At 48.5% G+C, this 25611-nt stretch overlaps 1 protein-coding gene across 1 annotated transcript; it reads left to right on the top strand.

The window, feature by feature from the left end:
- The first annotated feature begins 24731 nt into the window (after window positions 1-24731).
- On the top strand, window positions 24732-25611 carry GTSF1L (gametocyte specific factor 1 like). Its single transcript, XM_012781014.2, has one exon. It carries the CDS (start codon window positions 25084-25086, stop codon window positions 25531-25533), a length of 450 nt encoding a protein of 149 aa, XP_012636468.1. The 5' UTR covers window positions 24732-25083; the 3' UTR covers window positions 25534-25611.

Below are 25611 nucleotides of genomic sequence, written 5' to 3'. Positions count from 1 at the left end.
TAGCATAAGGGATAGAACCAGGTGACTTCAAGGCTGTTTGGGGCTCTTGCTCTTATATTTTATGATCATGAGGACAGCCTGATGGCAAAGAGCTGTCTCTGTGACCCACGGGTCAGCCAGCACCGCTGCCAGGAGCTCTCGCGCAAGGCGACACTGAAAACACAACCCATCGTCTTCAATGACTCCCTCCACCTGGCAAGGGTGGCAGCTGGGACCCATCCCCCGCCTGCCCGGGAAGCCAACCCCACGTCCCCAGGTACGGCCTTACGCACAGTCACGGAAACCTCTCCTCGCGACACGCTCCCTCGCTAGCCCCTCTCTGTCTCTCACATGCACACACACTCTGCATCGAGGCCCGGCACGCACACACCTTGACGCACACCGCACGCTTGCACGAGAAACACACACGCTACATTCTCCTGACACGCACGTGCATGTACTCAGCCGCGTGCCCCTTGAGAGCCAGGTCTCCAAAACTCCCTGCGCTCCTCTGTCTCCCTCTCGCCAAGCGCACACGCATGGAGACCCCCTTTTAGAGCAAACCCCCTCCGGTGAGGCCATGCACATGCGTGTGGACACACTCACGTGCTCCTCCCCTCGCCGTCACTGTCAGATGTGAGCTGAGTTCAAGCACGTTGCTCAGTGGCAGCGAAGCTCTGGCTGGGGCAGCCCCGAGGGTCTCAGAAGCATGGCCACCGACCCAGCAGGATCTTCCAGAACTCTGGTTCCAAAATGTCCTTCACTCTGCCAAGGGATCCCAATCGCCTCCTCTGTGCCAGGTGAACAAGACAGACACGGTCCTTCTGGAGGTGACTCTGTTCCTGGTCACTCCCGGCCCAGGGCCCTGAGTCTGCCCAGCCCGGACTCCCTAGCAGGTAGTGAGGGCCCCGTCCCTGGACTCTGACATACCCAGGGGTCTCATTTAGAATTAGCATTTTTATGACATCATGGTCAAGGAGTGGCCTTTAGGCCAGGCTTACAAGACAGGAGAGGGTGTACCAGCAGAGACAAAGACAGGGAGGCTGGGATGGGGGGGGGTACAGGGAGGCAGCGCCATGCAGGGGTGTGGGCAGCGCAGCTGCAGGGCTGGAGCAAGTCACCTAACATCTCTGAGCCTCAGCTGCCTCACCTGTAAAATGGGGACGATAGTAGTAGCTACCAGAAAAGGATCACCCATTCACTCAACAGATGGAAACTGAACAGCTGCCATTTGCCAGGCACAGTTCCAGGCACTTGGGTTTGTTGTGCAGAGAAAAGTGGGTAACGAATGGCTCTTGGTGCCGTGCCTGGCTTGGCAGGACCCCCAGGCACATGAGAGGGTAGAGTAAATAAACCGGGCTACAGAATGAAAGGGGGTAGGATGAGAGTGGCAAAGGCTAAGGCTGGATGCCACCAGGAGGAGGGGGCCGTAGAGAGGGACCTCAGACAGAGCCCCCAGGCTCGGGCACTGACTCCTTCCACAATCTGCCTCTCCTGGTGAGAGACCCTGTCTCAGCCCGACCCCTGCTGCTGCCCCCTCCCCATTCCTCACGGGGCCCCTCCAAGGCCGGGCCTGGCTCCCCCTGCAGCTTTGCAAAGCCAGGCCGGGGTGACGGGGGCAGGGGGCACATTTCTTCCCCCTCGCACCCAGAGCGGGCTCCTGGCATCTAATGCCTTCTGTTTAGCTCATCTCCCTGTCTCTGTTTTCGTGTTTTCCTCTCTCACGCTGGCTGTGTGGAGCACATCTCTCAGAAAATACTTGCTTTTGAAAGTTGTTGCCATAACAACCACTTCATTACACGCCAGGCCCAGTATCTCAGAAATGCAGAATCTTTCCTTAAAAGCGTGCGCTGCACATCAAAGGGGAATAGGAGCTCATTATTTTTACATTATTTTGCAGGCAAATAGATATTTTCCAATACACATTTCTTTTCTAAGTTGATTTTCTTGTTCAGTGGAAATGCACATTTCTTTCTTAACACTTTCCTGCCTGCAGGGTGCAGGGCCTAGAAATGCAAGTTGCTCAAAGCAGGAGGGAGAAAGCATTTCTCTGCTGGGCTATCCATCCCTCCGCCCCCAGCACTGCAGCTCAGGAAGGGTGCTTGGCTCTAATTCACAATTCGACTGCACCTGGAAATTCTAGAGAAAACAGACATTCTTCATGTAGCATACACAAGCCTTCCCTGCTCTGACTTTGTTCTAACCAAGATTTCATAAAAAGGGACACTAATTATTTAAGAAGCCAAATCAAAACCAAACCAACTAAACAAACTTAACCATTTGGGATGGAGAAATGTTTCAGGATTTTTTTTTTTTTTTTTGAGACAGAGTCTCACTCTGTTGCCCAGGCTAGAGTGCCATGGCATCAGCCTAGCTTACAGCAACCTCAACCTTCTGGGCTCAAGCAATCCTTCTGCCTCAGCCTCCTGAGTAGCTGGGACTACAGGCATGTGCCACCATGTCCGGCTAATTTTTTTCCTATGTATATATTAGTTGGCCAATTAATTTCTTTCTATTTATAGTAGAGACAGGGTCTCGCTCTTGCTCAGGCTGGTTTCGAACTCCTGACCTCGAGCAATCCGCCCACCTTGGCCTCCCAGAGTGCTAGGATTACAGGCGTGAGCCTCCGCGCCAGCCCCAGGATTTTGTTTTCTGAACTGGAAGGTGCTGTCAGAATTTCATGGTTCCCTGTTTAAGTGAATGCCTAACCCAGGTGTGGGGAATCTGAGGCCTTAAAGTTACATGTGGCCTTCTAAGTCCTTTAGTGCGGCCTTTGACTGAATTCAAATTTTACAGAACAAATGCTTTTATTTTTATTAATACATTTTGTTTGTCTTTACATTTTTATTTTAAAAATGAACATATTTAAAATACCAACAAATAAAATACATTTCAACGAAATAGTCCTCCCAGATTGATTGGCACAATTAGAACATTAGTAAGCCATAAGGGGTAAATTGGCGGCTGCTATAACCATGATTAAGTTCTAATGTCCCCTGTCTGACTGGCGCCACTACCGCATGGGACTGGTTGGCGAGAGTTTATGGGGGTTGAGTACACCAGTCTGTTATCAGCTTTTGACAGCATGTGCTGTGTTTCTGTTTGAAATAGAATTTGTAAATGGTTGCACACCTTGACAATATTTTTTAATTCTGTCTGCTTGACATTCCATGATGTCAAAGAAGTCTAAGAGAATGCTGAAGGAAGAAAAGAGATTTTTTTTTAATGAGGATTGAGAATTGCAATATTATCTAGTTTCTGCTAAAGATTGCTTGCTTTATGATACTGCAATTCATTCTGGTCATAATAGAAGACTTTCTTTGCTACGAAGAGTTACTCACTTTGGGCACTCTTGGGAACAGAACATGGGGAATGCATATCTTCAACAACTTTCAAGATAAATGTCGTGAAGTTGGACACTGAATTTGGTAAATTTAGTGAGTGTATGTATAGATGGTGCACCTTCCATGACAGGAAAACATGAAGGGCTTTTGCACAGATAGAAAAGGTACTAACAGATCCAGATGCTGTCATTTCTTTTCACTGTATCTTGCATCAGCAAAATCTCTGTGCTAAAACTACTATTTTAAGTGACACTTGGCAACAAGTTGTAAGTATTGTCAATTATATTCCCGCATACGCAACACAGCATCCTCAGTTTCTAATATGCTGAAGTTGAACAATGAGATATTCAGTGTGGATTCGCCATATCATTCTAAAGTGCATTGGTTAGTGCAGGGGCAGGTGTTAGCCAAAATTTTATCTCTGCGAGAACAGAGAGTTAAATTTTAGAAAGAACAGAATCAGCAATGTGAATTATTGAAAGATTTTTATAGGAATGCAGCATTTCCATGTGATATCAAGTCGAATCAAAACAATTTACATATTTCTTTGCAAGGTAAAACTAAGTCTATATATGATATGTGGCAAAAAAATCCAATCATTTCAACAAAAGCTATCTTTTTTCAAAACACTACTTCTTCAAAAGGAAATTTCAATGAACATTTTCCCCAGTTGGCAAAGGTCACTGATGAGCAGGATGCGAATCGTTTGATGAATACGCAGCTGTCACAGACCTATTAATTAGAGAATACAATGAAAGGTTCATTGGATTTGAGAATCATGAAATCACACTCACATTAGCATTTTAGCCCCACCCAGTTGATATCACCAAGGCACCTAAAGAACTATAGATGGGATTGACCAAGCTCTCAGTAGATGACATTTTAAAGTCATTGATGTTAAGAAAGATCCAACTGAAATACGGAAAAATGCAGTAGAATAGCCACACCTTCAGCAACATGCCCGAAAGATGCTTCCTTGCTTTTCAACCATTTATTGCTGTGAATCTACATTCTCCCACCTAAACCAAATCAAGACGCTCTTAAGGTCACAAATGACTGACACCCATCTAGAGGATCAGCTGAAACTGTGAACCTCCATGTTGCAACCAAATATTCAAATGCTTTCCAACAAAAAGCAGACACAACAAAGTCATTAAAATGTCAGTTAACTTGAAAATTAACAAATAGTTCTCATTCTTTGAAATGATTAAGTACATAGTCGTTAGATTTTTACAAAATAATGTATATTTTGAAGTATATCTAATTGAAGTTTCTCGAATAGTTATTTGATTACAGCTAAATTAATGCAGACTTCCAATATGAAAAGGTTCCCCACCACTGGCCTACCATGTCTCCATCCCATGATTTTAGTCTGTTTGACTTCAGCACCTAGGACAGCTCCCGGGCCTGTAGGCGCTCAGCAAATACCTGCTGAATAGGCCAATGCGTATGCTGTGGATACCTCATCTTCTAACAATTCTGCAAAGAAGTGATCATCTTCCTCATTGTACAGGTGAAGAGTTCGAGGCTCAAAGGAGTTAATCTAATAATAATATTAAGAACAATAACAATAGCTAAATTTTTTATTGAAGCCTAACATGCATATGCAGAATTGGGCGTGTCCTAGGTATATAGCTCTCTGACTTTTCATGAGCACCCCTGGGTAACTAACACCCAGATCAAGAAACAAAACGTGTGGAGGGAGGGAAAGGCTGGGATCAGGACCGGCTTCTGGGGTAGCCTTGCAATAACCCACTCAGCTGCTGCATGCTTGTTTTATGTAATTTTCCTTTTTTTAAGTTTTATTTAATTTTTAATTGGCAATAATAATTGCATATATTTATGCAGTACAGTGGGAGGTTTCGAGTCATATATTCACTGTGGAATGATCATATAAGGGTAATTGACATATCCATCACCTCAAATATTTACCATTTCTTCGTCATAGGAACACTTAAAGTCCTGTCTTTTAGAGACTTCAAAATAAACAATAATTATTATTAACTATAGTCACCTTGCTGTGAAGAGATCATATTTATTCTTCCTGTCAAAAAGAAACTCTGTATCCACTGACCGGTATCTCCCCTGTCCCCATTCACTCCCTCACATCCCTATGGGATTTTTCTGTATCTATTTTATTTTACAACAAAAATGGCAAGAGACCCCCTTGAGTCACTAGCACCCCATAATCAATAGCCTGACCTCTAGTGTCACTGATCAGTTTTGCCTGATTTTGTGATACCCATAAACGAAACCAAACACTATGTGTCCTTCTGCATCTGTCTTCTTTCTCTCACATAACGTGGTTGACGTTCACCTGTGTTGTTGCACGTACTCGACTATCACTCACTGCTCTTTTCATAGCAGCTATTTTTCATGAGCATTGATTAATATTATGTGCCCTGTAAGATCATTTAATCCTCCCAGTACTCTAAGATGAAGGCGTTATTGTAAGTGATTTGCCTGGAGACCCGCAGTGAGCAGAGACTCGAACCCAGAACTTTATGGTCCCAAAGTTCCTGCTGCTGTCCGGAATCACCTTCTTGGATGACTCCAGGTGTAAGAATGGCCAACAGCTATGCTGGGCCAGGGGCAAGTAGGGAGCTCTGTGCTCTGACCCTGCATGACCCAGGCCCAGTCTTTGATAACTGCTTTGCTATTTCTCCGTTTCCTGAACCCTCCGTCAGGCCTGCAGCTGCCCCTTCCTGGGGGTGCCAATGTGCCTGCCAACAGCCATGCCAACCACTTTTCATTTACTTTTAACTTCAGAATATTGGGGTTATTAGAATTGTGTGCAAAACAAGAGAAGGTGGCTATGAGCAAGGGCTCGACGGTGCACGCAATTGTAGACAATGAGATTTGGGGAAATCTACTTCTTAAGTCCAGGTAGAAGTTTCTAGATAAGCTCCACTCTAGTGAGGTTTTTCCCTTTTTGACTGGTTTGGGGTCTGAGGGCCTCACTTTTAGAGTATTTCTGTAACTCGTGCTGACGGTCAGTACCTAACAAGCTAGCTGAGGTCTTATTGGCCCTAAAACCCATCAGACAAAGAAGCCAAGAGAAACACACAAGCCCTTTGCTGCTCTCGGTCCTGGGGCAGAAATGCGTGGCGATGTGACACCTGAGAACGCCTGGTGTCGCAGCCCACGGCAGAGCTGGTGTCCGTAACCCTGGGCTTTGGTGGTTGGTTCCAACTCTGCCCTCCTGGGAGGTTCCCTCCCATTCCCTCATGCCCCGAGGTCTGCAGTACGTACCCTATTTGGGACCTATTCAGGGAGCTGGGGACACTCAGTACGTGCAGGACAAGATCTATCCAACTGCACCCCCCTGGCAGCCTCCTGCCCCTCTGCCGAGCAGCCCCCCAGCACAGCCCCGGCCTGGAGACCACGGCCTCACTTGAGCCCCTCCAGCCTGTCCACCCCTCCAACAGGGCACCCACTCACTCCACGGAGCCCTTGTTGGCTCTCAGCATTTTTTAAATAAAAGACTGAATCTTCTCCCCACCCTCCTCGCCCCTGTTGGAAGAAGCCGATTTTGTATCTATTAACCAACTCGTTTCCACATTCCTGCCCCTATATTAACGTCTGCTCTCCGGACTCTGCCCTGAGCCAGTTTTTAACACCTTACTGGTTGCTTCACTAATGAATGAGTTCAACTAATCTTCAGCACATGATTTTAAAAAATGAATGAGCCCGTCCCTTTGCAGCTTTCACCAGGAGCGTGAGCCCTCGGCTTTCCCGGATTTCACACTCCCCTAAACCCAGGGCCTGACGCCAGAGAGAGTGCCTGTCTTTGTGGACAGGGACAGCTATTTGCTTGTTTTCTGACATTTTTCGCAGCAGCCCTGATGGCTGTGTTGTAAAAAGCCACTTCACCCTGGGCCCACAGCTTACATTTGGCAACTGTGTCCCTTTAATGGATGCCCACGTGTCTTTTGTGAGTACAAACATAATGGTCTCCATGGAGACATGGCCACAATGACTAATTAGACAAAAGAGAGTGTTTCTCAGGCCCTGAAAGACATCATGGATGTAATAAACGAACATCATCATATTCAGTTGATGTGTCCCTTCTTATCTCTCCCTAGAAACATCAATAAATGGTCCCTGGCAACATGACTTCATTATGGAGTCAGAATCTTTAGCCACCTGGTCAGAACCTTCCAGATCCTCAACTGCAGGATTCTAGTCCTGGCACGCATTCCCAAGGCAGCCACAGGGGCACTTGTCTGCTGCCGGTGATTCCAGACCGGGCTGCCCCTGTCCAGCCCGCCTGCTCGTTCTCAGGGCACTGCAGAGGAGATGAGAGATGCCCCAGGCCAGGGGTCCTCACCTACTGCCCCATCGCACCTGCCCAGCCATCGGCTGCCCCACGGGACTCACAGCGACACCGCCATGATTCGTTTCAGCATGTTGGGAGGGGGTTTTCCACTTGCAACCCTCCCCAACAAGGCTGGGGCAACACATGAATGTATTGACTACCCCACATTCAATTGTTTTGTTTTTTGTTTTGAAACAGAGTCTCGGTCTGTTGCCCGGGCTAGAGAGCCATGGCATCAGCCTAGCTCACAGCAACCTCAAACTCCTGGGCTCAAGCAATCCTCCTGCCTCATCTCCCTGAATAGCTGGGACTACAGGCATGCACCACCATGCCCGGCTAATTTTTTCTATATATTTTTAGTTGGCCAATTAATTTGTTTCTATTTTTAGTAGAGACGGGGTCTCGCTCTTGCTCAGGCTGGTTTTGAACTCCTGACCTTGAGCGATCTGTCCGCCTCGGCCTCCCAGAGTGCTAGGATTATAGGCGTGAGCCACCGCACCCAGCCTATCCCACAATCTAAAGAGAAGCTGTCCATCTCCACAAGGAAGTGCAACCCTAGCAAAATGTACTGACAAAATCTCAGCAGTGAGAACATCTCTCTTCCAAAGACTGTGCACTGCCCCAGTGAGTTTCCCACTCTCCTACCCCTCATCTCACTACAACCCCAGACTGAAGGGAAAATGTTCACAACACAAAATACTCAGACCTTAAACTACAGTTAAACCTGTCTCAGATACATTGAGAATGAGTCCAAAAGTCACACTATGGAACAGCAAAATGAATAGATGCAAGTGCCAAAGCAAAAGTAAGAAACAGATGGCAACTCTGCAAACACACTCCCACCAAAACCCCAAGAAAAAAATGAACCCCTAAAGACAAAGAATCCAGGCTACAAGAGAATATGACCCCCAAACTGGAAGACAATCTCACACAAGTGCTCTCGGCTGTAAAACAACAGAATAAGAACATGAATTTGGTAAAACGAAGTTTCAAATATGAGATGATTTAACAACAGAACGACACAAAGAGAGAGACCTAAGGAAACAAACTGAGATTAAACAACATTACAGAACTGGCAAATTAAACTAGAAATCTCAAAAACAGAATAGACCCTGCTGAAAATGGAATTGTGGATAGGCAGCTAATGGATATTAAGAAAGACAAAGACGTGAAAGCAAACAGAAACAAGTGAATATACATCGAAGAGTTGAAGATGATCCTACACCAGAAAACTTGGTACAGCACCAAAAAATGATACAGGAAAAGTACTCAAAATTGCAGTATAAGAAAATTCCCTGTATATAAAGGAAAACTGATTCTGCAGACTAGGAAACTTTATATAGCATGCATACCATCAACACATATCCTGATTAAGTCACTGGATTTCATAGATAAAGAGTACATTTTTTAGACATTTGGCCAACTATGATAGATCAACCACAGTATATATCGTCATTCCTCCTGAAATCCCTTAAAAATGGCACTAAAGGAATATTTGGAAAGGATAAACTTTCAAGAACAAATATAACAGAAGAGATGACAGCAAAGAGATGTCATCAAAATTTGGGAGACATAAAGTGAATGGATGAGTGGTCACTGACCCAGAAAAACAGAGCTGAGCCCTACCTGCGCCTGCAGGGTCAAAAGCCTGAAAAGAGAAAACTGATTCAAGCCGCAGAACCCTGCGGTACCCAGGATACCTCCGAAGGCTGGGGTAGGAGAGATGCTGAACACAGACATGGCTGAGCCTCAGTGTGATGAGCGTTTAGAATCCGGGACCCTTTCCTGACCCTGCACAGCCAGCAATGGTGCTGCCCACTCCAAGGACATTTCCTCCCTGGAGATGTGGAAGCCAGAGGCTCAAGGATGAGCATCAGTCCCCACAATGGGACATATAAGACACTGGGATGAAAACATTAGACTTAAGGACAAGTCTTTACACTAAACAGTGGGAGACAGAGGCCCTTTCCCCATTCACCCCCAGAACACTGGCAAATGGGCTGGTGCTCTGAGGCAGGAGAGCAGAGGGTTCCTCTCTGGGGAAACTCACCCAACAGAAGAGACTTGTAGACATGGACCTTTGGGATCTCCCAGTGGCAAACCCTGATCCCTGCCCCATTACCCCAAGTGGGGCCCACCAGCCAACATGCGCTCACCCAAAAGTACTCGGAACATCCAATGAGCCTTGTGGTGCCTCATTCCCCAGAAGAAGCCAGGGATCACCAGACATCTGGAGAAAACTTCAACTATGAGAGATAAAGAACAAAGAAACTAACACAACAGAAGGAGGGAAAGAAAAGGAAAAGTGTGCACGAGGTGCAGTGGCTCACACCTGTAATCCCAGCTATTCATGAGGCTGAGGTGGGAGGCTCACTTGAGCCCAGGAGTTTGAGGCTGCAGTGAGCTGTGATCGCAACACTGCACTCCAGCCTGGGCAACAGAGCAAGACTCCATCTCAAAAAGATAATAATTTAAAAAATTATGATGGAGACGAGGAATGCAACATAAGAGGAAGTGGGAAGAGGCTAATGTTTTCATGACAAGGACTGCTTCCATGAACATTACATGTTCATCTAACATGTAAGCATGTCATTTAAAAACATACAATACTCAGAGAAATGCAAATTAAACCCACAATGAATCACACCTCCGTATTTATTAGAATGACTAAATTTTTTAAAATGACAATGGCAAGTGCCGGCAAGGACACAGAGCAACTGGAGCTCTCCTACACTGCCAGCAGGGAAGCAAAATGTGTTAGAGTGACTTGCAAAAACAGTTTGGCAGTTTCTTATAAAGGTCAAACTACTTACCATACAACCCAGCCATCTCAATCCTAGGTATTTACCCAAGAGAAATAAAAGCCTATGTCCACACCAAACCCCGTATGCAATTGTTAGAGCAGCTTTATTCACTATCGCCCAAAACTGAGCAACAACCCCAAACATCCTTCGACCGGCGAGTGGATAAGCCAACCGTGGCACATCTACACCAGGAACTCAGCAATAAAAAGGCGTGGACTACTGATACCCACAGCATGGATGAATCTCCAGTGCATTATCACACTAAGGGAAAAAAGCCAAACTTAAAGTACTATCTTCTGTATGAATGATACGATTTTCTGGAAAAGGCAGAGTTACAGGTACAGAGAGCAGATCGGTGGTTGCCAAGGCCAAGTTGCAGAAGGAGGGGCCTAAGGGGGTACGGAGAATATGCGGGGATGGTGGAACCCCCCCCCCCACATCTCGATTGACACAGGACTGTGCATTTGTGAAAACTCACGGCACTGACTCCGCAGGGTGTAGATTTGGAGAGGACATGAGTGGAAAAGTTGGCCACAGACGTCACAGACCACGCCTGTCTTCTGACGCAATGACAGACACATTTATGTTCGATTAATTTCAGTATTTTATCCGAGAAGAATGCCATTGTCGATGGTGCTTATAGTAAAACACATAGATTTGGAAAAAATACATGACTCCAATCACAATGTTTTTCCTGCTCTCTTGTTAAATTTGGAGTGATCTTTTCTGATCTAATTCCACTGGTGATGACATAATAATTAAGGTTCAGATTCCTTTGGTTTTACTTGTTTCCTTTTCTTTTGTTTGTATCAAGTAAAATTACCTTTAATAACTTTTACTTTCAAAAGCATCCCGTTTTACAAAAGCATTCCTATCCACCTCCCCTTCTAGAAGCTCCACATGGAAACAAAAGCTTGAACGAAGGGTTTGAAGGAAGGAGGCTTGGGAAGTCCTTGGTTTTATTTATTGTATTTTTCTGCATCTTTTTTTTTTTTTGTATTTTAATGCATCTGTGCTATTTTATGAAAACACTAAGTCTTTCCCTGACCGCACCCTGTAGGAGGCGTAGCTGTCCCTCCTCCGTCTCTGATACCCACGTCACCCTTCTTCCCCCAGGTGGTGCCACGCCCGTCTGTCCTGCTCATCCCTGTAGCCTAAGGAGTGCCACCACGCATGTGTAGGTCCGCAGCACATATAGCTCCGTGACCATGCACCAAGGCGGCCTAGGAGTCTGAAAAGCAAAAGGCATCTTAGAGTTTTCGACCCTGAACTGGGGTGGTGGTTTCCCACCGTCTACTTTCCCACAGCGCGAGAGAGAAATCAAGGGACAGACGGACACCAGACACGGCTAGCTCACTACCAACGCCTGGCGGCGCGTCTGTCCTCCTAGCAAGAGACGAGGCCTTTGATGGAAACCCAGCGGTTGGGAGTCTAGAGCCATGAGCACACAGGAGGAGGACGTCAGCATGTGACAGAGCCACTGAAGCCGGGGACATCAAGGGTGAGCGGGGATTGAACAGATAACCCCAGCAGACTCCTCGGCGGTCATGAAGGCTACCTCGGTCATTCGTAGGCCGTCCTCAAAGACAGTGACACGAGACCACTTGTTACTTTCTTGAGCAGTGAGTTCAAACCGTGCGTTGCCGTGGGCGTAGGTGTTGAAGGCGAGTGCCTTGGGCAACGAGTGAGGAAAACCGCCACCCCGGGTGCCCTCACAGGGTCTGCTGTTCTCTCTGGGCCCTACGTGTCCCCGGCTACTCCCAAGATGTGACAAAACTTTGCTTTGAGTGAGACATGGCCCTGACATAAATCCAACTGCTGGCCGGGCGCGGTGGCTCACGCCTGTAATCCTGGCACTCTTGGAGGCCGAGGCGGGCGGATTGCTCGAGGTCAGGAGTTCGAAACCAACCTGAGCAACAGCGAGATCCCGTCTCTACTATAAATAGAAAGAAATTAATTGGACAACTAATATATAAAGAAAAAATTAGCCGGGCATGGTGGCACATGCCTGTAGTCCCAGCTACTCGGGAGGCCGAGGCGGGAGGATCACTTGAGCCCAGGAGTCTGAGGTTGCTGTGAGCTAGGCTGACGCCACGGCACTCACTCTAGCCTGGACAACAAAGTGAGGTTCTGTCTCAAAAAAAAAATAAAAAAAAACATAAATCCAACCGCTTGTGCCGGTGATTCAACAGAAGAGGAAGTGAAGAAACGTAGACGGCATCCAAGAAGCTGAGGACGAGGAGCTCCGTGCTGCAAAGGACTGTCACAGTGTAGTGGGGCTCAGTGTGGACACCAGGAAATGGGACTCACGAAACTCTCAGTGCCCCCTCCTGCCGTGGGCAAAAATGGTTATCAGTGAAACTCGGTTCGTTTCCGGCGTGTTTGACCCTTCGCGCCACTCAACCAATATCACGGTGCCGGCTGCGGCCCGGGCGCGACCCTCGGCTCTGAGGATGTAGCAGGGACAGAGCAAAGTTGCCGCGGTCATGGAGCTCATATTCTAGTGGGGGAAGAAAACCAAACAACTATATCCTATGTCAGGTGGGGACAGAAAATGAAGAAAAATTAAGCAGGCAGAGGAATAGAGTGAAGGACGCTGATATTTTATTTTAGGAAGCTGATGTTTTAAGAGAGGGTAGTCACAAAGCCTCTCTGAGAAGATAGCACTTGAGCAGAAACCTGAAATGGTGGAGGGAGGGAGCCATGTGGATATCTGGGGGGAAGAACTTTCCAGGCAGAGGGAATAGCAAGTGCAAAGGCCCTGAGGCAGGAATTCGCTTGGAAGAATGGCAAGGAGGCCACAGAAGCTGGAACCAAGTGCGCAAACCAGCACAAGATGAGCCCAGAGAAGGACAAGGAAAGACTCAGGGAGGTGGTGGAGGCTACGGTAAGGCCTTCAGGTTTGTCTACAAGTGGCAGGGAAATCATCGGAGGGTTGTGAGCAGATACCGCGTGATCTGGCTCCAGCTTTACCAGGATCCTTTTGCACAGAGAATGACCTGGAGGAGGAGCAAGTTCAGAGGAAGGAGAGCAGCGAGGAGGCCCTTGGAATAATACAAGCTGGTGGCTTGGACTTATATGGATTTATATGTGTCCAGACGGGACCACAGTGGCCAGATTAAACCACCTGGCCCACAGGGAAAGGGACAAAGGTGATTTAGTGTCAGTGGAGTCTGGTGTGGGGGGCTGAGAGTCGCTGGACTCCAAGGTGGGGGAGTGACATGAACCAACCCTCTTAGGGAACTCTAAAATGCTCAAAAGCAAACTAAAGCCCAAAGAGCAGAAGGTGACATCCAAAATCACACCACCAGGGAACAGGATGGAACAACAAAACTAGAAAAGCCCTTGGAGACCATGTGGTCTTGCCCCTTTAGATGCCAGATGGGGAAACTGAGGCCCAAAGGAGGGAGTTAGAGGAGGCTGTGTGGTCCGCACGTGGCAAAGCCATGCCTTGGACTCAGATCCCGGATGTGGGGTCTGGTGCCCCTTCCCAACACCGGGTCCACGTGGCTCGCCCTTTACAGCCAGGCAGAGCTCTCCCCAGGGCTGCCTTGAGCTGCCCCAAGCTGCTCTAAGGAGCTGATGCAAAACGTTTTGTTTTGTACCATGCCTGTGGTGACAGCTGAGTTAAACTGAACGTTCACAGTCATTGTGCTCAGAAACCACACGCGAGTTCCATCTATCGGGGGTTTCAGAATGAGTCAGGTTTCCAAGCTCTCCTCTCTCCATCTAAGCGCATGTCTGTATATGGTAACCTTTCAAAAATGAGTCTGATAATTAGTCATCTTGGCCTGATTCAAGACAACAGTATGTTCTCCAATTTCACTTTGTTTTCAACAGGAGAGTGATGCCAACGGTAATGTTCGCTGTGGTTGGGACACGCCTCCCAGCTGGGCCCTGCAGTCGACCCAGACAGCTCCGGTCCCCGCACAGATCGTGTCCCCACTCACTCACATCCAGGGTCAGCCCACATGTTGACCCCAGTTGTGTCCTGGGCACTAGACGCCAGACGCTTTGGGCCTGACATTGCACTTAATCCTCTTTGCAAGACAGATCACTGCCTGATTGCCCCGTTTTAAAGATAGGAAACCAGGGGGCACTGGGGCTTCCCTGCTCCCCAAACCCCAGGTCTGGGCACTCTCTCCTTGTCTCCCTGCCCCAGCCATGCTGCCTTCTTGCAGCTCACCGTGGCAGGGGGCTGGTTCCACCTCAGGGCCTTTGCACGTGGGACTCCTCTGCCTCAAACACAGTTCCCTGGACCCTTTGCCTAGTTAACTCCTACTTGACCTTCAGATCTGAATTCAAGAATAATTTCCTGAGGGAAGAACCCCTCACGCCCTCACTCCAGTTCCTACAGCTCTTGCTCACTGACATAGCACCCTGTGTTCCTCCTCCTTAAAAAGCAGCTAGGTAAAATTGTGATTTCATGTTTAAGAGATGATCTGCCACTAGCTGGCTCCTCCACAAAAGCATGTACTCCCAGAGGGCAGAGATGGTGTCTGCCTTGTCCACCACAGTGTCCCCAACCCTAGAAAGGAGGGTTTAGTTACTCACATGTTTATGGATGATGATGGATGGATGGATAGATGGATAGACAGATGGATGAGAAATGCTTAACGAAAGGCTTGCCACCCATCCAAGTAAGAGGTGGACCAAGATGCAAGCCCAGGCCCTCCTACTGGCAACCCCACCTGCCATGTGTGCCAACATTCTGCAAACACACACACACCCCAAACTCTGACCCTGGCAGGCAGGGCCCACCTCCCTCCAGCAGTGCTCTCGGAACTCCCCGGCCCCAACCTTGCTCCACCATACCCTTGGGGTCCAAACCCCCACACCTCCCATCCCCCACACCTGGGGCTTCAGGGATGCTCATTCAGCGGGGGCAGGAGGGCCCCAAAGTCTACACTGTTAACAAGCACCCAGGTACTTTTGAACAGAGGGTGGCCCAAACCTCCGTGCGAGGATCCCTAGACGAGGGGGAGCCCAGGCGACCCCCAAAGCGAGCGTGAGCCGCGCCACGCAGCACCCCTGCGCGCCCGGGCCAGGAGCCGCCCGGGCGTCGGAAGCTGGGGCCGCGCTGCCCTCTGGTGGTGGGTGGCGGCGCTGCAGGTGCCGGGCTCCCCGAAGGACTGGGGCCGGTGAGCCCCTGGTGGCTGGTGTCAGAGCACCTGCATTCGAGTCCCTGACCCTCCAGGGACTTGCCCAACACTGTTTCTCTTCGTGAATGGACCATTATCAGGGTCTCCCAATCTTCAGTTCTTTGGGCAACACCTTCGTCATTTTGCTCATCTCATTCATATGCTATTACTAATTTTTTCTCAATGTATTTAAGTAAAATAATTCATTTTAAAAGAGAAACTTGAATACCTACCTACAGTAAATGGCAGGGGGGACAAGGAGGGGGTGGTGAAATCTCACTCGCCATAAATGGTGGGTGGACAGGGTAGAAGAGGGGACGTGGAGGAGCGACAAAGAAATGAAAACAAAACCACGATTGCCAAGATTTTTATAAATAAAGATTCCCAGCCAGCCTGGTGACTCACGCCTGTAATCCCAGCAGTTTGGGAGGCTGAGATGTGGGAGGATCGCTTGAGGCAGGAATTTAAGACCAGCCTGGGCAACATAGCGAAACCCTTCTCTGCAAAAAATTTAAAAATTAGCTGGGTGTGGCTAATTTTAAATTAAATAAGAAGAGACAATACAGTTGTGCATTAAGGAAACAAAGCAGACAGTTTTGAGCAAGGAGCCCTATAAAGTCAGGGGCTGAGTCTTCACTCTGCCCTTCAATTGCTAAGTAACCTTAGGCAAGTCCTTCCCCTATCTGGGCCTCAGTTTCCCCATCTATTCTGCATCCCCAATCCCCACTCTGCCCATTTTTCTGCCCTGCCTTGGGCCTTGGAATGTTGGTCCCTGTGGACTGCATCACCCACCCATCCTTGCTGGCTGGCTTCACAGTTTTGGAGGGTGGAAGGAAAGAGAGAAGTAGAGGTATTTCTTCCCTGCTGCCTGTCTTCTCTGGGTGTCATTTCTGGTGGTGGCTAAGCCCCTCCACAACCACAGATCCTGCTGGGTGGCCCCACTCTGTCACCAGCTCTCAGTGGACTCCAACAGGACACCCCTCTGTGCTTCCCCGCTCCCTCCCCCGGCTTCCCATTGTGCTAGATTTGCTAGAGCCTGGGAGCCCGGGTGGGGGCCCTTCGCCCTGCCCACTTCCCTAACCGTCCGTGAAATCCAACTGGGTTGGATTTGTTCTTTGCTGGAAGCTCAAGTAATACAGGGAGTTAATCTATGTCGCAAGTATAATATTCCTGAGCACCCACAGTTCACCAGGTGCTGTGCCGGGCCGGGGTACAGTAGTGAGCTGCAAAGGTCAAGGTGCAGGCTTTTGGGGAGCTGATAGTCTACTGGGGAGGCAGGTGCTCACTGGGAGATAGAAAGAAAGAAATGCAAAACGACAGCGTCATAAAGTGCTAGAAGAAAAAGCACCTGAGGCTATGAGGGCAAAGAATAGAGACATGTAAATGAGTCTGAGAGTTCAGGGGGTCGAGCTCTAAGGCCAAGCAGGAGCTTAAGCACACAAAGGAAGAGGAAAAGAGCAAAGCAGGGGTGGCAGAGAGCCAAGACCCGCCAGGGTGGCTGGAGAGCAGAGAGGGGAGGAACACGTGCCAGGCGGGCAGCCCTGTGGGGGCGCAGGGCCTCGTGGGCACCCGAAGTCCCTTGACTATACCTTAACAGAGTAGGAAGCAGAGGGGGACAGTGAGTCTGCATTTCTAGACATTCCCTGGGGTCTAGCTGAGAAAGAGAGGCCAGAGGGCAGTTGGGGACACTGCTTAGTGGGCTAGTCCAGGCAAAGGTAGAGGTCACTAGGACCAGCGCTGTGGGGAGGAGGATAAAGAGAACTGGGTAGAGCCTGAAGTTGCTCAGAAGTCTAGAGTGGCCGGGTTGGTGATGGACTGATCCACAGTTTCCCACGAAGGCCCCAGATGCCCGCCGGGGCAGCCGGCTTAATCACACCCACTTGGACCTTTTGAAGGGCTGTGCTGGTTTCCATCCACGTTTTCCTAAATATAATTTTGGCTTGATTGTTCTTGTTTTGTGAAAATACATCCGTGGGCCGGGCGCAGTGGCTCACACCTGTAATCCTAGCACTCTGGGAGGCCGAGGCGGTCTGATTGCTCGAGGTCAGGAGTTTGAAACCAGCCTGAGCAAGAGCGAGACCCCATCTCTACTACAAATAGAAAGAAATAAATTGGCCAACTAATATATATAGAGAAAAAAAACATTAGCCGGGCATGGTGGCGCATGCCTGCAGTCCCAGCTACTTGGGAGGCTGAGGCAGGAGGACTGCTTGAGCCCAGGAGATTGAGGTTGCTGTGAGCTAGGCTGACGCCACGGCACTCACTCTAGCCTGGACAACAGAGTGAGACTCTGTCTCAAAAAAAAAAAAAAAAAGAAAAGAAAATACATCCATGAAAATTCTAGAAAATAGAATTCCGCAGCGTGGAAGGACAGCAAATCCAACCTGAACCGAGACAGGCACAGCGTCATGCGGAGACCACACGGACAACCCCCACCCCCGAAGAGCAGCAGCTCGGAGCTGGATAGGAAGAGGTCAGACCTGAGGAATGAACGCTGGCAACCCTTAATACATAGTTGTTCCTCAGGAAATAACACAGGGGTGGCTCACGCCTGTAATCCTAGCACTCTGGGAGGCTGAGGCGGGCAGACCGCCTAAGGTCAGGAGTTCGAAACCAGCCTGAGCAAGAGCGAGACACCGTCTCTACTATAAATAGAAAGAAATTAGCCAAACCACTAAAAATAGAAAAAAAATTAGCCCGGCATGGTGGCGCATGCCTGTAGTCCCAGCTACTCGGGAGGCTGAGGCAGGAGGATCGCTTGAGCCCAGGAGTTTGAGGTTGCTGTGAGCTAGGCTGACGCCATGGCACTCTAGCCCAGGCAACAGAGTGAGACTCTGTCTCAGAAAAAAAAAAAAAAGGAAAAAAGAAAAAAAGAAAAGAAATAAGATCGCGCGGGTCCGTACTGATGGGCACTGATGATTCCGCAGGAGAGCGAAGAGTGGCCATTTCCCAGAGCAACGTGTAGGACTCGTGTTCCAAGGAATGCTGGCTTGGAAAAGTAAGCTTCATTTAATACATAGGCACAAACAGGAAAGACGTTTAATTCAAACGTCTGTAAGGAAGTGACTGAAACTAATGACATTCTAGGTCACCACGAGCACCTCGGAGGTGCTAACAAACAGTCGTTTTGCAGGCCACATTATCTACCCACCATGCAATAAAAACAGAAATTAAGAACAAAGGAATAAACGATTAAAAAAAAAAAAAAAGAAAATTCACTTGGAAATTTATTCCTAAATAATAACTCGAATCAAAGGAGGGAACGAAACTGCAATTATGGGCCATTCGGAACATAGCGACGACAGTGGGAACTCCAGAGAGTGAAACTTGGGGAATGTAACCAAAGCACTCCCCATAGCTCTAAATGTTTGTTATTAAACAAGACAGAGTGAGAGTAAATGAAGCATCCCACTCAAGGAGCTAGAAAATAAGCAACAAGATAAGTAGAGATAAAACCTAATGACATAGAAAACATGAAAACCTGTAGAAGTGATAAATCTAGGACTGGGTTTCTCGTTAATAACCGTAAGACACCCACACTTGCAGAAGGCCGATAAAGGGAGGGGCAGGAAGCAAGTGAGGGAGAGAGAACAGCAAAGCACAGCGTCAGCAACGTCAAGGTTTAACCAAAGACGTGGAGGAGAGATTTCAAATCAGAAGAGAACACAAAATGCATGGGGTCTGCCGGTCGGTTTGGAGAGTTCAGTGGAGAATGCATGTGTCTTAGTCAGCTCGGGTTGCATAACAAAACACCCCCCAGACTGGGCGGCTTCAACAGCAGGAATTTATTTCTCACAGTTCTGTTGGCTGGAAGTCCAAGATCAAAGTGCCAGCAGGCTTGGTTTTTGGTGACGTCTGTCCTGCTGGCCTGCAGATGTCAGTCTTCTCACTGTGTGCGTGAAAGGCTTTTCCTCTGTGCACAAGGAGAGAAAGTTCTCTGGTGTCTCTTCCTATTCTTAGAAGGACACTTATCCTATGGGAATAGGGCCCCACGCTTATGACCTCATTTAACCTCCTTCAAGGTCCTAGCTCCAAAAACCGTCACCTTGAGGGCTAGGACTGAAACATGTGAATTTGGGAGGGACACAATTCAGTCGACAACAGCATACTTTATAGAAAAATAGGCATTTCTAAGAGAAGTAGAAACCCATGGAATCTACTTTAAAACTGACATAGGCTGGGCATGGTAGCTCATGCCATACAGTCCCAGCACTTTGGGAGGCTGAGATGGCAGGTTTCAAAATAAAATTCTCAGATCGAAGAGGCTAGAAGTTCAAGACCAGCCTGGGCGACATAGACCCTGTCTCTACAAAGAATAAAAAAATTATCCAAGTGCGGTGGCACATGCCTGGAGTCCCAGCTACTCAGGAGGCTTAAGTCAGGGGGATCTCTAGAACCCAGAAATTTGAGACTGCAGTGAGCTGTGATCATGTCACTGTGCTCCAGCCTGGGCAACAGAGCAAGATCTTATCTGAAAAAATAAATAAATAAATAGAAATGAAACTGACAGAACCAATTCCTAAAAGGGTGTGTGTCAGAGAGTTTAATAGACAAGTTCTTTCAGACTTCAAAAGATTGTTTCTAGGCTGTTTAAATTGTCCAGAAAACAAAAAAAGAGAATATGTATTCTGATTCACTTTACAAATGTACCAAAGTTGTGACATGTCACTGGAAAAGATAACCAGTCTCCACCCAATCTGGCATTTTAACCAGAACCCAAGTGATCTGTGTGCGCTCGATAGTGTGAAAAGTATTACATGACACTACACTGAATGTCCTAACATGGACAAAGGCTTCAATATAAAGTCCTCAAATCATAGAGGACAGCAGGAGCCTGGGTGGCTGAGACCAGGGAGTCCTGAGCAAAGAGTGGCCCAGGAGATGGGCAGTGTCAGGAAGTCCTGGACCCCAACCCAAGGCTCATGGGGGCTACCTATGCTGTCCACACCCATCTCCTGGACATGGCAAGGAGACTCAAGGAGGCAGAAATGAAGTGTTCACCCCACCCTACCCCCTTGTACACACAGCATGAGCTTGGCGTGTGTAGGCTGGCCTTACATCCTGGAGGACACTCTTGGGGCACAGGGCACAGTGTTGACACTAACCGCTACAGGGTATAAAGACAGTCAGCTCAGTGCAAAACCTAACAGTTGAGCTGTCTGGGGAGGTAGTGAGCTCCCCATCACTGTATAACCATCCTCCAGGGATGCTCTGGAGGGGGGGGGGCGCTGGCCCTGGGAAAGAAGCTGGCCTTGATGGCATCACTCTTTTTTGTTTGTTTGTTTTTGTTTTTTTAAGACAGAGTCTTACTCTGTTGCCTGGGCTAGAGTGCTGTGGCATCAGCCTAGCTCACAGCAACCTCAAATTCCCGGGCTCAAGCAATCCTCCTGCCTCAGCTTCCTGAATAGCTGGGACTACAGGCATGCGCCACCATACCTGGCTAATTTTTTCTATATATTTTTAGTTGGCCAATTAATTTCTTTCTACTTTTAGCAGAGACAGGGTCTCGCTTTTGCTCGGGCTGGTCTCGAACTCCTGACCTTGAGCAATCCTCCCACCTCGGCCTCCCAGAGTGCTAGGATTATAGGCATGAGCCACCGCGCCTGGCCAGCATCACTCTTTTGAAGCCTAAAGAATTCAGATTTGTAATGACTCTAACCCTCCAATGGCTCCATCCCACCCCGTAATGATAACTGCTGACTTGGCTAACCAGGACATGCGATTTTTCATTTTCAGAAAACACCGTTTCTGCACGCTCTGTGCCCTTCTCTCCACACCTGCATTACCATCTGTCGGCAGCGTCTCTCAGGATGGAGATGAGCACGGGAGAGGAGCGGGAGGAAAGCGGCTCTGACCTTACTCGCATTATTGGCCACATACATGCAGACAGGCCTCAAAAGTACTAGCACAGACAGGTGCGTGCGCCTCCCTCTCTCCCCGCGGGTTGCCATGGTGAGCAGCATCGCAGGTCCCAGGCTCGGAGCAGATGCCAGGAGAAGGCTGCCGGCTTGAGGACCATTCAAGACGTTATTAGAAGCACAAACAACCCCGGCCACCCCTCCCTCCATAATGGACTGAATCTCCGCCTGCCGCACTCATAGGTGCTTGGCCACAAAGAAACCTGCAACGGCTAATGCCTTCTCCTTATTGTGTGGATTTCAATGACGGATGAAGTGCTTTCACTGTGATCCCCACATGCAGACTTGCAGAGGCCTGAGGACTCCAGCCTGGGCCATCCCTGGTCATGAGCACAAAAAAGGCTGTGGCACTGGGGGCTAAAAAGGCACCGTCAGCACCATCAGCAGACGCGGCGCCAGGTTGCGGGGGCTGAAGCGCTGCTGCTGAGCTCCCTGTGAACTCGAGTGGAGCCAGTGCCACCGTGCCTCTGGTACTGGGCTGAGGGCTTGGAGAAAATGGGCACGCCGCCACCTGCATGGTATGGAAGTTACGATTTACCAAGGACACAGAGCAGAGCAGGAGCCTTCCCTGGGGTGAGTGGGGTGGGGTATGGGAGTGTGACCTCAGTTTCCCATTCCTCACAGGAGACAGCTTGGTTGGAGGTGCTGGGGTTCCACCAGTCCAAATCTCAAGATCCCGAGAAGGCCTGAGCCAGCACACTAACCAAGCCACTGATCCCCTGCTGTGAAGCTGGGACTTTGGTTCCCCCCCCCCAGGAGGAGGGAGTACGTTCCGTATGTGTGGAGGAAAGGGAAAGGACACTGGCAACAGGAAGGGCAGATTGCAGACGCCCTTAGGACTCGACAAATTCCTGGAAACGTGGGAGGACTGTGCCTCCTTGACCCTTGGAGTTAGGTGTGGCCAAAGGCGTAGCTCTGGACGATGGATTGGCAGCGGAAGTAATGTTCATCATTACCAGCTGGAAGCTTTAGGAGCCAGTGCATGATTCGCCACCTCCCCTTCCTCCCTCCGGCAAGTATTGCTATGGAGGCTCCATCAGCCTGGGTCCCACTTGCCATGTGGGCCGATCCCCATCCTCCCCTCCCCACCCCACCCCGGCAACCTGCTTTGGACATGACATGGGAGTGACGCATAAACCTTTGTTGTTTTAAGCCCTGAAGTATTGGTGCTGTATGTTACTGCAGCCTAACCTTGCCTATCCTGACTGGCACACCCAGAATAATTCAATGGCATGGTCATGGAAGCTGCCTTTTCTAGAATGCTCTGTCTAATCTTTCGTCTAAACCTTAGCCCCCCCTACAATCTCTTACTATGACGCCAGTGAGTGTCATGCTGCTATGTTGTCCACATGTCATTTGATAGGAACAACTCACATGCATGATCACATTGCAACTATGTGACAATGTAGACAAAGCTAATCACTTCAAGGCTCAAGAGGAGCCGAACACCATGGCCAGGATGTAGAGAGATGGAAAACATGCCATTTACTATGGCAAAAAAGAAAGAAAAACTGTAAAGCATAAAAGATTAAATTTAACAAAATGTATAAGACCAGCATGAAGAAAACTACAAAATGTACTTGAAAAGACAGTCAGTAAAGTTTAGTAAATACAAGGCACCACACATACACATAAATGCCCCCTGCACAAGGTCACATGGCTGACAAGTGGCAGGAGGGAGGATTTGAATACAGTCTGCTTTCTTTTCTTTTTTTTTTTTTTTTTTTTTTTTTTGAGACAGAGTCTCACTTTGTTGCCCAGGCTAGAGTGAGTGCCATGGCGTCAGCCTAGCTCACAGCAACCTCAATCTCCTGGGCTCAAGCAATCCTTCTGCCTCAGCCTCCTGGGTAGCTGGGACTACAGGCATGCGCCACCATGCCCGGCTAAGTTTTTCTATATATATTAGTCGGCCAATTAATTTCTTTCTATTTATAGTAGAGACAGGGTCTCGCTCTTGTTCAGGCTGGTTTTGAACTCCAGACCTCGAGCAATCCGCCTGCCTCGGCCTCCCAGAGTGCTAGGATTACAGGCGTGAGCCTCTGGGCCTGGTCAACAGTCTGCTTTCTTAACCACCAACAAAATTCATCAAGAATAGGATCAGCAAACTTTCTGTAATGGGGCAGACAGACATCCGAGGCCTTGTGGGCCCCCTGGACTCTGCTGCAACTACTCAAATCTAGCTTGTAAGCAGGCAATAGACAATATATAAGCAAATGGGTATGGCTCTGTTCCAATAAAACTTTATTTACAAAAGCAGACAGCCACCTGGATTGGATTGGCAACTGCAGAATTGGTCACTGCAGAAGACAGAACTAGTGAACTAGGGTGTAGATCAGAAGAAATCATTCAGAATACACATACACACAAATACAGATGGGGTGTGGGGTGCTGTAAGGGTTCAGTGAGGTCTAGCATTGGGGGTCCCAGGAAGGGGGGGAAGGAGGGAAGGAGGGAGGGAGAGAGGGAGGGGGGAGAGAGACAGATTGAGAATACAGAAGTGATATTTTAAAGAGATAATGGCTGAGTATTTTTTAAAACTAATGAAAGATACTAATTCACAGATTCAAGAGGCCTAACAAATATTAATAAAAAGAATAAACAGGCCGGGTGCGGTGGCGCACGCCTGTAATCCTAGCGCTCTGGGAGGCCGAGGCGGGCGGATTGCTCGAGGTCAGGAGTTTGAAACCAGCCTGAGCAAGAGTGAGACCCCGTCTCTACTATAAATAAAAAAAGAAATTAATTGGCCAACAAATATATATAGAAAAAATTAGCCGGGCATGGTGGCACATGCCTGTATGATTTTTTTTCTTTTTAGTAGAGACAGGGTCTAGCTCTTGCTCAGGCTGGTCTTGAACTCCTGAGCTCAAGTGATCCTCCCACCTCAGCCTCCCAGAGTGCTAAGATTACAGGCATGAGCCACCTCGCCGGGCCACCACTAAATGCTTAGAGAGTGTATAAAATAGTGGGAAAAACTGGAAGATAATTAAACTAAAGAATAGGTTAGAGAGCACAACATAAGGTGGTAGGCTTAAACCCAAATATATTAGGAGTTATATTAAACAAATATGGGCAGTTAAAAGACTTAAATGACAACATACATCCACGAGCAACTTTCAGTGGTAGCTTTCCCCAAAGCCACCCGTACCTCTCCCAAGTGGTAGACAAGGTGGCCTTTTCCTGATGACTCAAGCTGCCCATTGTGACCACCGTGGCTGCTCCTTGACATCACACAGTGTACCCGTCAAGGCCAGGGGCCAATGCACACCTTCCTCACCTCCTTGCATGGCTGCTGTGTTTTTTGGCTCTTGTATCTGCTTTACGTGGCTCTTCTGACTCAGGTGCCATTTGCTAACCCTGTGCTCTATGTAGCTGCTTCTGACAGATCTTCTTTCCTCTTCTAATCTTCCACTCAGTGGTCCCAGCAAACGAGGACAAGATAAGATCTTCACCTACAGAGAGTCCCAGGGGCCAACGCTGGGCAGAGACTAGCTCAACCCTTCTTACAAAAGGGCTTTTCCACAAGCGGCGCCTCGTTTAGCCTCTGCGCAGTGAGACACTCTGCCTCGAGAACAACTTCTCATGGAGCCAGAAGCCTTAGAAATCTGCCCGTACAACCCTCACCACCGAGTCCCACTCAGCAGGTTCCAGTACCACCTGGCCTCGTGCAGGAGAAAGAACCCCAAGAAAGCCAAAAAGATGGCCAGCTGCAAATACAATGCCTGCCACGTGGTCCCCATCAAAGAACTGGAGGAGCACGAGGCTGCTTGTGTCAACAGAAGCTCCGTGGAAGAAGAGGACAACCTGAGCCCTCTGAAAGTCGGTCTTCCAAGTTCGGAGCAGAAGGACGACGCCCTGCAGACCTCCCCCTGGCTTCCCAACCCTGATATCTGGAACGTCGATGACGCTAACTGCCACCCTATGTTTGTCCTTAAGACTTTTGTTCCCCAAAAGCTTGTTTGTGAGAGCGACACAAGGGAGTCGGAGAGGGAGGAGACCAGCCCCCAGAAGATCCTCAGACCAGGACAGTAAAGTGCCAGCCGGGGAAGTATCACTCACCTCTTAGGCATGAAAGGATATGCATCGCAATAAAGGGCATGCACAGTAAAC

The sequence above is a fragment of the Microcebus murinus genome, chromosome 16 (genome assembly GCF_040939455.1).
Source record: "Microcebus murinus isolate Inina chromosome 16, M.murinus_Inina_mat1.0, whole genome shotgun sequence".
NCBI classification, from domain to species: Eukaryota; Metazoa; Chordata; class Mammalia; order Primates; family Cheirogaleidae; genus Microcebus; species Microcebus murinus.
The sequence above is the reverse complement of the archived record's forward strand: the minus strand, read 5'-3'. Positions and strand labels throughout refer to the sequence as shown.